Source organism: Bufo gargarizans, chromosome 9 (genome assembly GCF_014858855.1).
Source record: "Bufo gargarizans isolate SCDJY-AF-19 chromosome 9, ASM1485885v1, whole genome shotgun sequence".
In the NCBI taxonomy this organism is placed as follows: domain Eukaryota; kingdom Metazoa; phylum Chordata; class Amphibia; order Anura; family Bufonidae; genus Bufo; species Bufo gargarizans.
This window is the reverse complement of record NC_058088.1, coordinates 154798383-154814660: the sequence shown is the minus strand read 5'-3', so window position 1 is coordinate 154814660 and position 16278 is coordinate 154798383. Positions and strand designations below refer to the sequence as shown.

At 42.3% G+C, this 16278-nt stretch overlaps 1 protein-coding gene across 1 annotated transcript in view; it reads right to left on the bottom strand.

Moving 5' to 3' along the window:
• Positions 1 to 16278, bottom strand: part of ASTN2 (astrotactin 2) — an 859422-nt gene that overhangs the window by 151696 nt on the left and 691448 nt on the right. Inside the window, exons 17-18 of the mRNA XM_044306147.1 lie at positions 14694 to 14827; positions 510 to 658 (exon numbers count right to left, since the gene is read on the bottom strand). Coding sequence (XP_044162082.1) covers positions 510 to 658; positions 14694 to 14827 — 283 coding nt within the window. The remainder of the gene's footprint in view (positions 1 to 509; positions 659 to 14693; positions 14828 to 16278) is intronic.

Sequence of the window (16278 nt, the reverse complement as noted above, 5' to 3'; positions counted from 1 at the left end):
GACTGCTATTTGTGCATTGCTTTCTATAACTGATAAATGACAGTCTTGGCTATTTCACTGGATATTTAGCAGTTACAGTCTGCAGCATTACCTATGGACTTCTATGTTTATAGCCTAATAACCGCAGACCAACCTGTGAGAATCAAAAGTGAACCACACAATTCATTTAAAGCAGTGCACCGCTTAAGATGTGAATATTCTACCACCTACCATCAATAATATTATCATTTTTATTCAAGTGTGGCTTTTACTCAATTAGTCTATCTTAAAGCCATTTCCAGTTACTTTAGGGGTGCTAGTTTATTATACATTTTTGTATGTATATGATATGTTTTTTTTTTTATGTTATGTTGGTATTTTAATTTGTATTTTATTTACCACTTTTTATTATTTCATTACTTATTTTTATTACACCTTGAGTACCACTGCCAACGTTATCTTTTTATTATACTGTATCTATTACACTGACCAAGAAATTAGAATGACCTCAAGAATAGTGTTCATCGTACCTGTGTATAGCTCTGTATCTGTGTATTCATCTACCTTCTTATGATGGAGAATGTAATCTGAAACTTTGGTTCCTATAGCAGCTTGGACATCCAGCCATTCAAGAGCAACCACAGTGCTAGAGGGCTCCATGTTCGGAGACAGCCGAAACCTGCGAAAATTCAATAAAAATAACCTCACAAATATGTAAAATGTTATAATATATAGGTAAGATACATGGACAAAAGTGGAAACCTTATTATTCCACTTTTTCTAATGCATAATAAAGAAGAAAGAAATACATTATAGTGCTAACACCATAAGTCGCAAATGCAGAGCAACAATAGCATTCAAAGCAATATATACAGTATCTCCCCTTACATTTTTGTAAATATTTTATTACAGTATATTTTTTTATGCGAAAACATTGAAGATATGACACTTTGATGCAATGTACAAAGAAATACAGATTTTTGGGAATTTTTAGTAAAATAATGTAAGCCATATATTGTATTAGTATCCTGTATGTATGTAAGGTTTTCAGGATATTTCTGTTAATTAGTGCCCATACTTGACCTCTCAAAGCCAGGATGAGCAGGTTCTGTCTATCTTTTCACAGATTTTCTGAGAAATCGGGTTTTCATGCTCAAACGGTGCTTTATTTAGGCATGTCGGCATAATATTAGCATGCAAGTTATAGCGTCACTTGGTGAGGTGAAGCTACAGCACCGGCATAACATAACATCAAACCTGCCCGTCTGGGCTCTACCTAATAAAGCAGATGATTCCTCTCTCACCTACAGCATCCTCTTCACATCAGGGGAGATCAGGTTTCATATCAACTCTCCAGGGATCTATTTTCCCCCAGATTGACATTCTGAGATCTGCTTTAATTCCCAGTGATGATCCCAGAAGGCCTCACCTGTGATCACCTCAGGCTAGGGCAAAAACCTGTGATGGAGGGGTGGGGACTGAAAAATCCCTCTGCCAAACCTATCTCCCAGTCCAAAGAAATCCAGCACATACAAACTTAGGGCTCATACACACGACCATATGTATTTTGCGGTCTGCAAAAAACGGATCAGCATTCCGTATTTTGCATTCTGTGCGCATTCCGTATGTTGCGGAACAGAACAGCTCGCCCTTCATAGAACAGTACTATCCTTGTCTGTAATGCGGACAATAATAGGACATGTTCTATTTTTTTGCGGAACGGAAATCCGGACATACGGAAACGGAATGCACATGGAGTAACTTCCGTTTTTTGCTGACCCATTGAAATGAATGGTTCCGTATACGGACCGTATACGGAACGATAAAAACTGCCCGTATGCGGAACGCAAAAAACTTTTGCGTGAACGAGCCCTTAAACAAAAGAGTTCCAGCAAATTATCCTTTGCTGAAATAAATGCAGCTTTCTAGATTTCATTTATCTTACCCAGCCAAAGTATCTGGGTGGGATATCCACTCCCTCCAGCACTTTACCATACACATCACCACACTGGACAAAGGCACATTAACGTATCAAAGGCAGAAAATATTTTTCAACTATCTAGAGAATGGGTGACAGTTGTCCAGTAGGTGGTATAATGACTAGTGGGGCAGGACAATCCCAATATTCTAGCTATTTCTATCAATATTCAAGAGTTAACTGGAAATTACTAGAAAACCATAAGGAACAACCAATGAGATGTGCCAAAGTCTAGAACTGTTTTTTAAGCATATAAAAGGCTGGGATTTGAGACCCAAGGCAAGAGGAGAAGAGGAGGAGGAAGAAGGGAGTAAGAGAGACAAGAAAAAAGGAAGAAAGAGAAGACAAAACTGTAACTTTCATTGTGCACTAGACTCTCTGTTGGTAAAATGTATTTCTTTGTGGTTCATCTATATACCTGCATATATACTCATCAATGATGCAATGTATTAACCCCTTAAGGACATAGGACGTACCGGTACGCCCTATTTCCCGAGTCCTTAAGGACCAAGGACGTACCGGTACGTCCTGACTTTAAAATCGGCATTCCGGCGCCGCAGGGGTTGTTTTGAACAGGATGCCGGCTGAAATCATTCAGCCGGCATCCTGTTAAAACGCCAGGGGGGGTCATGTGACCCCCCCCGTGTCGGCGATCGCAGCAAACCGCAGGTCAATTCAGACCTGCGGTTTGCTGCGCTTTTTGCAGTTTCTGATCCCCGCGGTCCCTGACCGCGGGGATCAGAAACTTTAGAGTGCCTAAAATCAATATAGTACACCCCCCCCCTGAACCCCTGCATGATTTGATGGCGGCGGGTGGTGCAGGGGGGGTGTCGCAGGCGGTGGGGGCGTTGCGGGAGGCGGGCGGTGCGGCAGGCGGGATCGCGATCCCCCGCCCGCCTCCTATTGCGTAATCGTTGGTGTACAGTGGGTATACCAGGGTGCCAGCACATTGCTGGCACCCTGGTATAAACGGCTGACATCGTTGATGCGATGTCAGCCGTTTAACCCTTTCCATACAGCGGTCCGTACGGACCGCTGTATGGAAAAGGTTAACAGTAAGAGGGAGCTCCCTCCCTCTCCGATCGGGGGGCTGCTGTGCCTTTGCAGCCCCCCGATGGAGAGGGAGAGAGCCCCCAGAGAGCCCCCCGAAGCCCCGTCCTCACCCTTCCCCGTCTGCGAAGTTCTGACCATAACTGAGCAGACGGGGAAGGTTCCCATGGCAACAGGACGCCTGCTCAGGCGTCCTGCTGTCCATGGTGCTGAACAGATCTGTGCTGAAAGCATAGATCTGTTCAGTGTAAGTAAAATACAGTACAGAAACCTATATAGGTTCTGTACTGTATTTTACAGACATCAGACCCACTGGATCTTCAAGAACCAAGTGGGTCTGGGTCAAAAAATAAAAAGAATAAGTGAAAAAAGTTAAGATAAAAAAAAAAAACATTTATCACTGAATAAAAATTAAAAAAATAAAATAAACTACACATATTAGGTATCGACGCGTCCGTAACGACCTGATCTATAAAACGGCCATGTTACTTTCCCCGCACAGTGAACGCCATAAAATTAAAAAAATAAAAACTATGAGAAAATTGAAATTTTGCCCACCTTACTTCCCAAAAAAGGTAATAAAAGTGATCAAAAAAGTCGCATGTACGCCAAAATAGTACCAATCAAACCGTCATCTCATCCCGCAAAAAATGAGACCCTACTCAAGATAATCGCCCAAAAACTGAAAAAACTATGGCTCTTAGACTATGGAAACACTAAAACAAAATAAAAATCATTGTGTAAAACCTACATAAATAAAAATAAAGTATACATATTAGGTATTGCCGCGTCCGTATCGACCGGCTCTATATAAATATCACATGACCTAACCCCTCAGGTGACCACCGTAAAAAAAAAAAAAAATGGTGTAAAAAAAGCTATTTTTTGCCATCTTACGTCACAAAAAGTGTAATAGCAAGCGATCAAAAAGTCATATGCACCCCAAAATAGTGCCAATCAAACTGTCATCTCATCCCGCAAAAAATTAGACCCTACTCAAGATAATCGCCCAAAAACTGAAAAAACTATGGCTCTCAGACTATGGAGACACTAAACAATTTTTTGGTTTTAAAAATGAAGTTATTGTATAAAACTTACATAAATAAAAAAAAATTGTATACATATTAGGTATCGCTGCGTCCGTGACAACCTGCTCTATAAAATTACCACGTGATCTAACCTGTCAGATGAATGTTGTAAATAACAAAAAAAAAAAGTGCCAAAAAAGCTATTTCTTGTTACCTTGCCGCACAAAAAGTGTAATATAGAGCAACCAAAAATCATATCTACCCTGAACTAGTACCAACAATACTGCCATCCTATCCCGTACTTTCTAAAATGGGGTCACTTTTTTGGGGTGCATCAGGGGGGCTTCAAATGGGACATGGTGTCAAAAAACCAGTCCAGCAAAATCTGCCTTCCAAAAACCATGTGGCATTCCTTTCCTTCTGCACCCTGCCGTTTGCCCGTACAGCGGTCTACAACCACATATGAGGTGTTTCTGTAAACTACAGAATCAGGGCCATAAATAATGAGTTTTGTTTGGCTGTTAACCCTTGCTTTGTAACTGGAAAAAAAATATTAAAATGGAAAATCTGCCAAAAAAGTGAAATTTTGAAATTGTATCTCTATTTTCCATTAAATCTTGTGCAACACCTAAAGGGTTAACAAAGTTTGTAAAATCAGTTTTGAATACCTTGAGGGGTGTAGTTTCTTAGATGGGGTCACTTTTATGGAGTTTCTACTCTAGGGGTGCATCAGGGGGGCTTCAAATGGGACATGGTGTCAAAAAAACTGTCCAGCAAAATCTGGCTTCCAAAAACCATACGGCGCACCTTTCACTCTACGCCCCGCTGTGTGGCCGTACAGTAGTTTACGGCCACATATGGGGTGTTTCTGTAAACGGCAGAGTCAGGGCAATAAAGATACAGTCTTGTTTGGCTGTTAACCCTTGCTTTGTTAGTGGAAAAAATGGGTTAAAATTTTAAATTAGGCAAAAAAATGAAATTCTCAAATTTCATCCCCATTTGCCAATAACTCTTGTGCAACACCTAAAGGGTTAACGAAGTTTGTAAAATCCGTTTTGAATACCTTGAGGGGTGTAGTTTCTTAGATGGGGTCACTTTTATGGAGTTTCTACTCTAGGGGTGCATCAGGGGGCTTCAAATGGGACATGGTGTCAAAAAAACTGTCCAGCAAAATCTGGCTTCCAAAAACCATACGGCGTACCTTTCACTCTACGCCCCGCTGTGTGGCCGTACAGTAGTTTACGGCCACATATGGGGTGTTTCTGTAAACGGCAGAGTCAGGGCAATAAAGATACAGTCTTGTTTGGCTGTTAACCCTTGCTTTGTTAGTGGAAAAAATGGGTTAAAATGGAAAATTAGGCAAAAAAATGAAATTCTCAAATTTCATCCCCATTTGCCAATAACTCTTGTGCAACACCTAAAGGGTTAACAGAGTTTGTAAAATCAGTTTTGAATACCTTGAGGGGTGTAGTTTATAGAATGGGGTCATTTTTGGGCGGTTTCTATTATGTAAGCCTCGCAAAGTGACTTCAGAGCTGTAGTGGTCACTAAAAATTGGGTTTTTGTAAATTTCTGAAAAATTTCAAGATTTGCTTCTAAACTTCTAAGCCTTGTAACATCCCCAAAAAATAAAATATCATTCCCAAAATAATTCAAACATGAAGTAGACATATGGGGAATGTTAAGTCATCACAATTTTTGGGGGTATTACTATGTATTACAGAAGTAGAGAAACTGAAACTTTGAAATTTGCAAATTTTTCCAAATTGTTGGTAAATTAGGTATTTTATTATGCAAAAAAATTAATTTTTTTGACTTTATTTTACCAGTGTCATGAAGTACAATATGTGACCAAAAAACAATCTCAGAATGGCCTGTATAAGTAAAAGCGTTTTAAAGTTATCAGCACTTAAAGTGACACTGGTCAGATTTGCAAAAAATGGCCTGGTCCTTAAGGTGAAAATGAGCCTGGTCCTTAAGGGGTTAAGTGTGTGACTTTAGATTACGTGACTTGAGATTTAGGGACTTTAGGAGGGGACTACAGTAAGTTAGATTCTTATCACTGCACTGTATTGTATTTTTTCTCTTTTCTTGCATAATCCCCATTTAGTATGGGCTCCATTATTAACAGCGCAGTCCAGTGCACATCTTGTCTAATGTATGCGGTCCTGAAACAGCCGTTTGAGGGTGAATATCTTTGTTCAAAATGTGAGCAAATTGCCCGTTTGGAATCGCACATTGAGTATCTAAACAGGCAAATTTCAACACTGAGAAGCGTTGACAATTTGGAAAATAGTTTACTGCTTACTGAGCAAGCACTCTATGGGGTAGATGTGGGGGAGGGTGGTAGCGAGGAGGTTCAGGAAAGTGAGGTAGCTAGCTGGGTAACAGAAAGCGGGGTAGAGGGAAGAGTGCCAGGGAGGCTAGCCCTGATCTGACTCCCCCCAACAAGTTTGCACGGTTGGCAGATAAGGGGATGTCAGTTCAGGGAGAGCACTGCTGCAGCCAGACACTTCCTCTGCCAGTCAGGGGAATGTCAGCTCCAGTAAGCAGGGTACCAGGAGAGCAGGGTAGGCCAGACAGGTGCTGGTAGTGGGAGACTCAGTTATTAGGGGTACAGATAGGGCGATCTGTCACAAAGACCAGGATCGTCGAACGGTGTGTTGTCTTCCTGGCGCTCGAGTGCGACACATCGCGGATCGGGTTGACAGATTACTGGGAGGGGTTGGAGAAGATCCAGCGGTCATGGTCCATATTGGAACCAATGACAAACTTAGAGGTAGTTGGAGCGTCCTTAAAAATGATTCTAGGGATTTAGGTCAAAAGCTTAGGGCAAGGACCTCAAAGGAAGTATTTTCCAAAATACTACCGGTACCACAAGCACCACAAGAAAGGCAGCGGGAGATAAGGGAAGTTAACAAGTGGCTCAAGGACTGGTGTAGGAAGGAGGGATTTGGGTGACTTCTCTGCTGGCTACAGGCTCTATTGTAGGGATGAGCTGCACCTCAATGGGAAGGGGCAGCTGGTTTGGGGAAGAAGAAGGCTCAAAGGTTGGAGGAGTGTTTAAACTAAGGACTGGGGGAATGTAATTACGTTATAGGATGGGAAGATAGTGCAGATCGAGACCAGGGGCAAGGTAATGGGACTGGGGGAGGAATGGGAGGAGGGACTAGAACAGTTCAGAAGGAAAGGTGTAGGGTAAAAAATATACATAAACCTCTTAAATGTATGTATACTAATGCCAGAAGCGTGACTTATAAAACTGGGGAACTGGAATTAGTGATGTGTGAGGAGGACTATGACATAGTGGGAATAACTGAGACATGGCTGGATGATAGCTATGACTGGGCAGTTAATGTACAGGGTTACAGTCTGTTTAGAAAGGATCGTCAAAACCGGAGAGGGGGAGGGGTCTGCCTTTATGTAAAGTCCTGTCTAATGCCCACACTCCGCGAAGATATAAGTGAGGGACATGAACATGTGGAGTCACTGTGGGTAGAAATACATGGAGGTAAAAACAATAATAAATTACTAATAGGAATTTATTATAAAACACCTAAAATACCAGAGTCCACAGAAAATCTACTACTAAACGAGATAGACGAGGTGGCAAATCATAATGAGGTGGTTATTATGGGGGACTTCAACTACCCAGATATAGACTGGGAAAATGAAACCTGTACATCTCATAAAGGAAACAGGTTCTTGGCAATAACCAAAGACAATTACCTCTCCCAACTGGTTCAGGACCCGACTAGAGGGGCGGCCATACTGGACTTAGTATTAACCAATAGGCCTGACAAAACAACAGACGTGCAGGTTGGGGGACACCTGGGAAATAGTGACCATAAAGTAATAACCTTCCAATTATCATTCAAAGGAGTGTTTCTTCAGGGAGGAACAAAAATACCAAGCTTCAGAAAAGCTAAATTTAGCCAACTAAGAGAGGCCATAGCCCTAACTAACTGGGACAAAGTCCTCAAAAATAAAAATACAGCCACAAAATGGGATATTTTTAAAAGCATCCTAAAATCTAATTGTGAGAGATACATACCTTATGGTAATAAAAGGTTAAGGAACAAGAAAAAAACAATGTGGAAAAATAGAACTGTAAACAAAGCAATAAAAGACAAAAAGAAAGCACTTAAAGGGATTCTGTCACCTCCCCTAAGCCAAAAAACGATTTTAAAGCAGCCATGCAGCACAGCTTACCTGGATTAGGCTGTGCTCTTTTATCTTGAAATCCGTCCAGCAGTTACTGCAAAAAACGACTTTGATTGATAAGGAAATGTGTCCTGAAGGTGCCCAGAGGGGCGTTTTTTTCTTCTTAGAGAGCCCAGTACCGCCCCTCTTTCAGTGCCCAGCCCGCCTTCCTTGTACTGTCTAACCGCCGCCCCCAGCCTGCCACAGCCTCTCCTCCCCCTCCCTCACGCCGAATGAACTCTCGCACAGGCGCAGTACCCACTGAGGGCTGCGCCTGTGCGATCAGCAGGAGACTGAGGGCAGCAGCTTCATCTTCGTCACTGGGCATGCGCCGAGCCCAGTGACGTCCGATGCTCGCTGTTCCCTCAGTCAGCAGGGAAGAGCGAGCATCGGACGTCACTGGGCTCGGCGCATGCCCAGTGACGAGGATGAAGCTCCTGCCCTCAGTCTCCTGCTGATCGCACAGGCGCAGCCCTCAGTGGGTACTGCGCCTGTGCGAGAGTTCTTTCGGCGTGAGGGAGGGGGAGGAGAGGAAGGAGAGGCTGTGGCAGGCTGGGGGCGGCGGTTAGACAGTACAAGGAAGGCGGGCTGGGCACTGAAAGAGGGGCGGTACTGGGCTCTCTAAGAAGAAAAAAACGCCCCTCTGGGCACCTTCAGGACACATTTCCTTATCAATCAAAGTCGTTTTTTGCAGTAACTGCTGGACGGATTTCAAGATAAAAGAGCACAGCCTAATCCAGGTAAGCTGTGCTGCATGGCTGCTTTAAAATCGTTTTTTGGCTTAGGGGAGGTGACAGAATCCCTTTAAATCTCTAAAACAGGAGGGTAGCGAGGAAGCACTAAAAACTATAAGGAAAAAATAGAATATGTAAAAATAAATAAAAGCAGCCAAACTAGAGACCGAGAGATTAATTGCCAAAGAGAGCAAAACTAACCCTAAAATGTTTTTCAATTATATAAATGGTAAAAAGTATAAATCTGAAGGTGTTGGCCCTCTACAGAGTAATGAGGGGGAAGTTGCAGAGGATGATGAGATGAAAGCAAAGCTATTAAATTTTTTCTTCTCCAATGTATTCACTGAAGAAAATAAACTGTCAGATGAAATGTAGAATTGAAAGTTAATTCCCCATTAAAAGTGCCCTGTCTGACCCAGGAAGAATTATTTCTAATATTTAAGGACTCTATACTGACAGGTAGTGTTCCACAGGATTGGTGCATAGCAAATGTAGCGCCAATATTTAACATGGGTTCAAAAACAGCCCGGAAACTATAGGCTGGTAAGTTTAACATCTGTCGTGGGTAAACTGTTTGAAGTTTTTCTAATAGATGCTATCTTGGAGTACCTCAATGAAAAAAGGCAAATAACGCCATATCAGCATGGCTTTATGAGGGATCGGTCATGTGAAACAAATTTAATCAGTTTCTATGAGGAGGTAAGTTCTAGACGTGACAGTGGCAAATCAAGGGATGTCATATATCTGGACTTCTCCAAAGCATTTAACACTGTACCACATGAAAGGATAGTATATAAAATGAGAATGCTTGGACTGGGAGAAAATGGGTAACTGGCCCAGTGATAGAAAACAGAGGGTGGTTATTAATGGTACACACTCAGATTGGGTCACTGTCACTAGTGGGGTACCTTAGGGGTCAGTATTGGGACCTATTCTCTTCAATATATTTATTAATGATCTTGTAGAAGGCTTGCACAGTAAAATATCAATTTTTTCAGATGACACTAAACTGTGTAATGTAATTGACACGGAAGAGGACAGTATACTACTACAGATGGATCTGGATAGATTGGAGGCTTGGGCAGATAAGTGGCAGATGAGGTTTAACACTGACAAATGTAAGGTTATGCACATGGGAAGGAATAATGCAAGTCACCTGTACATACTAAATGGTAAAACACTGGGTAACACTGACATGGAAAAGGACCTAGGAATTTTAGTGAACAGCAAACTAAGGCTACTTTCACACTTGCGTTCACAGCGGATCCGTCTGAGACGGATTCGCTCATATAATGCAGACGGTGGATCCGTTCAGAACGGATCCGTCTGCATTATATTGTAAAAAAAATTCTAAGTGTCAAAGTAGCCTCAGACGGATCCGTCCAGATTTTACATTGAAAGTCAATTGGGGACGGATCCGTTTGAAAATTGAGCCATAGTGTGTCAACTTCAAACGGATCCGTCCCCATTGACTTACATTGTAAGTCTGGACGGATCCGTTTGCCTCTGCACGGCCAGGCGGACACCCGAACGCTGCAAGCAGCGTTCAGGTGTCCGCCTGCTGAGCGGAGCGGAGGACAAACGCTGCCAGACTGATGCATTCTGAGCGGATCCGCATCCACTCAGAATGCATTAGGGCAGTACGGATGCGTTCAGGGCCGCTTGTGAGAGCCTTCAAACGGAGCTCACAAGCGGAGCCCCGAACGCTAGTGTGAAAGTAGCCTAAGCTGTAAAAACCTGTGTCAGGCAGCTGCTGCCAAGGCCAATAAGATAATGGGTTGCATCAGAAGGGGCATAGATTCCTATGATAAGAACATAGTCCTACCACTTTACAAATCTCTAGTCAGACCACACATGGAGTACTGTGTACAGTTCTGGGCTCCTGTAAACAAGGCAGACATAGCAGAGCTGGAGAAGGTACAGAGGAGGGCAACTAAAGTAATAACTGGAATGGGACAACTACAGTACCCTGAAATATTATCAACATTAGGATTATTCACTTTAGAAAAAAGACGACTGAGGGGAGATCTAATTACTATGTATAAATATATCAGGGGTCAGTATTATTTATCCCCAGGACTGTGACTGTGACGAGGGGACATCCTCTGCTTCTGGAGGAAAGAAGGTTTGTACAGAAAAATAGAAGAGGATTCTTTACGGTAAGAGCAGTGAGACTATGGAACTCTCTGCCTGAGGAGGTGGTGATGGTGAGTACAATAAAAGAAATTCAAGAGGGGCCTGGATGTATTTCTGGAGCGTAATAATATTACAGGCTATAGCTACTAGAGAGGGGTCGTTGATCCAGGGAGTTATTCTGATTGCCTGATTGGAGTCGGGAAGGAATTTCTTCCCCCTAAGTGGGGAAAATTGGCTTCTACCTCACAGTTTTTTTTTTTTGCCTTACTCCGGATCAACTTGCAGGATAACAGGCCGAACTGGATGGACAGAGGGCTTTTTTCGGCCTTATATACTATGTTACTATAATAATAACTGTAACATCAATATTATCACACTCTACAATATATTTATTTTTTATAATCTCACTTACCGTATTTTGGGTGGGGGAAAAGTGCCCTTGCATTTATGGGGCGAATGATGGCAATTTACATTGCAGTCTGCGATGCTGCAGCATTGCAGACTGCGATGTATTAGTGAGGAGGGTCTGTAGTAGGCGGGGAGAGCGGCTGGCAGTGCAGGCACTGTAGTCTGGCCGCGCCGCCCAGTATGTACTGTATTATACGTAGTGTTAATCATCATATCTAAACTGCACTCCCCCTGCTCCCTATGTGTACCGTACTTACCGATACACATGTCACGCTCCTGTCGAAAGCACTAGCCGCTAGCAGGCAGGCCGGGCTGCAGGCGGCCGTAACTCACGGAGGTCACGTGCCTGCTCCGCCTACTTTATGAATGAAGAAGGTGGAGCAGGCACGTGACCTCAGTCAGTTACGGCCGCCCGGCCTGCCTGCTAGCTGCTAGTGCTTACTACAGGAGCGCGACATGTGTACCGGTAAGTACGGTACACATGGGAAGCGCAGTTTAGATATGATGATTAACACTACGTATAATACAGTACATACTGAGCGGCGGGGCCAGACTACACTGCCCCGCCGCTCTCCCCGTCTACTACAGTCCCTCATTAGGGATCTGTGGATGGGATAATTATGGGGGGGGGGGTTCTGTGGATGGCATTAGGATGGGGGGATCTGTGGATGGGACTGTTATGGGGGGATCTGTGGATGACACATATAGCAGTGTCATCCACAGATCCACTACCCCTTAACAGTGACATCCACAGATCCCCCCCACCATCATAACGCCATCCACAGATCCCCCTCACCATCATAACGCCATCCACAGATCTCCCCCACCATCATAATGCCATCCACAGATCCCCCCACCATCATAATGCCATCCACAGATCCCCTACCATCATAATGCCATCCACAGACCCCCCCTTTATAATGCCATCCACAGCTCCCCCCCATAACAGTGCCAACCACAGATCCCCGACATAACAGTGCCATCCACAAATCCCCCACCCCATAACAGTGCATCATCCACAGATCCCCCATAATAGTGTCATGCACAGACCGCCATTAGTTCAAACCCACCAAAAGCACACCTTTTGGTTAAAAAATTTTTTTTTCTTATTTCCCTCCTCAAAAACCTAGGTGCATCCTATGGTCCTATACGATATGTCTCCCTTATTACACTAAACTGAAAGAATCAGACCCAGTAAGAGTGTATATCATATATAATATACAGTACAGACCAAAAGTTTGGACACACCTTCTCATTCAAACTGTTTTCTTTATTTTCATGACTATGAAAATTGTAGATTCACACTGAAGGCATCAAAACTATGAATTAACACAAGTGGAATTATATACATAACAAAAAAGTGTGAAACAACTGAAAATATGTCATATCCTAGGTTCCTCAAAGTAGCCACCTTTTGCTTTGATTACTGCTTTGTACACTCTTGTCATTTTCTTGATGAGCTTCAAGAGGTAGTCACCTGAAATGGTTTTCACTTCACAGGTGTGCCCTATCAGGTTTAATAAGTGGGATTTATTGCCTTATAAATGGGGTTGGGACCATCAGTTGTGTTGTGGAGAAGTCAGGTGGATACACAGCTGATAGTCCTACTGAATAGACTGTTAGAATTTGCATTATGGCAAGAAAAAAGCAGCTAAGTAAAGAAAAACGAGTGGCCATCATTACTTTAAGAAATGAAGGTCAGTCAGTCCGAAAAATTGGGAAAACTTTGAAAGTGTCCCCAAGTGCAGTTACAAAAACCATCAAGCACTACAAAGAAACTGGCTCACATGCTGACCGCCCCAGGAAAGAAAGACCAAGAGTCACCTCTGCTGCGGAGGATAAGTTCATCCGAGTCACCAGCCTCAGAAATCGCAGGTTAACAGCAGCTCAGATTAGAGACCAGGCCAATGCCACACAGAGTTCTAGCAGCAGACACATCTCTAGAACAACTGTTAAGAGGAGACTGTGTGAATCAGGCCTTCATGGTAGAATATCTGCTAGGAAACCACTGCTAAGGACAGGCAACAAGCAGAGGAGACTTGTTTGGGCTAAAGAACACAAGGAATGGACATTAGACCAGTGGAAATCTGTGCTTTGGTCTGATGAGTCCAAATTTGAGATCTTTGGTTCCAACCACCGTGTCTTTGTGCGAAGCAGAAAAGGTGAACGGATGGACTCTACATGCCTGGTTCCTACCGTGAAGCATGGGGGAGGAGGTGTGATGGTGTGGGGGTGCTTTGCTGGTGACACTGTTGGGGATTTATTCAAAATTAAAGGCATACTGAACCAGCATGGCTACCACAGCATCTTGCAGCGGCATGCTATTCCATCCGGTTTGCGTTTAGTTGCACCAACATTTATTTTTCAACAGGACAATGACCCCAAACACACCTCCAGACTGTGTAAGGGCTATTTGACCATGAAGGAGAGTGATGGGGTGCTGCGCCAGATGACCTGGCCTCCACAGTCACCGGACCTGAACCCAATCGAGATGGTTTGGGGTGAGCTGGACCGCAGAGTGAAGACAAAAGGGCCAACAAGTGCTAAGCATCTCTGGGAACTCCTTCCAGACTGTTGGAAGACCATTTCAGGTGACTACCTCTTGAAGCTCATCAAGAGAATGCCAAGAGTGTGCAAAGCAGTAATCAAAGCAAAAGGTGGCTACTTTGAAGAACCTAGAATATGACATATTTTCAGTTGTTTCACACTTTTTTGTTATGTATATAATTCCACATGTGTTAATTCATAGTTTTGATGCCTTCAGTGTGAATCTACAATTTTCATAGTCATGGAAATAAAGAAAACTCTTTGAATGAGAAGGTGTGTCCAAACTTTTGGTCTGTACTGTATATTTATTCAATAATTTCTTACAATGTGCCACTGTACCGCTCATAATACACAGAGGATGACTAGACATGGTCACAGAATGTCTTTAGTAAGCAAAGAATACTATTTATGCAGAGTTACTAAATCCCCTGTGATAAAACCAAAATGTTTAACTGCCAAATAAGTGTTCAAGAACTGAAGCTTCATAAATGTGAAATGAATGTTGACAGAAGTCACACTTATGATGTCCTGGACTCTAAAACACAATAGAAACCATCAAGGCCATGTACTGAGTGGTAAGCCCTGTGCTGGCAGTATGACAGGGTCATAAATCTGTTAATAATTGCTTACACTGGTGGTGGAAGTGGACTGCAGTTTGGTAATCCATTCTCATCAAAAGCTGTAAGATCACATCGACACCAATCTTCAATGACTTCACCCTTTCCAGAACACCAATATAAGCTCATGAAGGCATGCTTTAGTACCTGCAAAGGGAAGACACTAGATGAAATGCTTGTCTGGTTGACAAAACCCATTTTCAAACATTAGGGCATTTTGAGATAATAGTGGTCAGTCCTCATTTAGGACCTTAAAAACAGCGACTAGAAAGAGAGTGGGGGAGAGTTATTAATAATGTTAAATTTTGCGCCAGAATATTCTGCCTCCGCCATTTTTATTTTCTGCCATATTTATGAATAGTGTGTTCCTTGTTAAATGTGTTGTAAATTGTGAATGAAAGGTAAAAGGTGTTTATGTTGTTTAATGCCTTTATGCTTTTAGACAACTAGATGTGACTCAGCTTGGCTTAAAGTAGACAAAGACAAGGTGAAAATTATGTTTAAACAAAATAGTGTCACAAAAAGTTACCTAAAAAATATATCTCTAGCATGGGGCACTTTGGAACACTTTTAGGCACAGCACATAAATATATGCCACGCAAAAACTGTGCAAAGCCCACTAGACTCTAGGCGCAAGTGCAATCATATATCTGCCCCTCTGTCTTTTGATGGTAGACCCAGCACATTATATGGACAGCCCATTGTGGTTGCGATTGCTGCCGTGCTCTGGCACAGATTACAGCTGAACACTAGGAGTCTAAGCAGTAATACAATTTGTCACTTTATTTAGAGGAACAAAAAAAGATTGTCAAAAGCGGACAACCTGTTTAAAGAGGATCTCTCAGGATCTTTCTACATTCTGAATAGTTAAAAAAAATTATTCATTTAAAAAAAGTTTTAATTTATTACAAAGTTGAGCATATTTGCATAGAAGGGAGTAATAATTCCACTTTTCAATAGATGTGGCCACCATTTCTTGTCTCCTACAAAAACATTCAGCCAAAACATTGAGAGAAGAGCATAAAGATAGGCGTACACAGGACAAAAAGCTGAGTATGCGCTATAGAAGGATCTCTGCCCCATCGTACATTAATATGTTGAAATGTTGAGCTGTTGACTGTCAAGCTTGGCTAGCCCACCATTTAGGGGCTCCGTTTAGAGAATACAATTAGAAATAAAACTTTATGAGTTTCCTTTTTTTAGATCCATTACTAATTTTAGCTTAACTAACCAGAGTCTTAACCCTTTTTCTAACCAGATCTTTTTTTTTTTGCATTTTAACAATCAATCTATCTAACCACACATACTGGTAACTGTTTAATTTCTGAGCCAGTCTACATGTATTTGATATTATTTTTCACGGGACACCTTAGACCTTTCTTTTAAAGGAAAAACAAAAAATTATAAAAAAAAAAGTAAATTTTTTCTTTATAATTTTTTCTGTTGTAATGTGAAAATAAATGCAACTTGTGCAATTTACCTACTGGCTGGGCTCCCCGCAAGACCTGAAATGAGTGGACCACATTTTAGATTTTGGAGGCCTATTTTCCTATAGCTGATTTTATGGCACCATATTGCCAGAACGATGTTGTACTGAA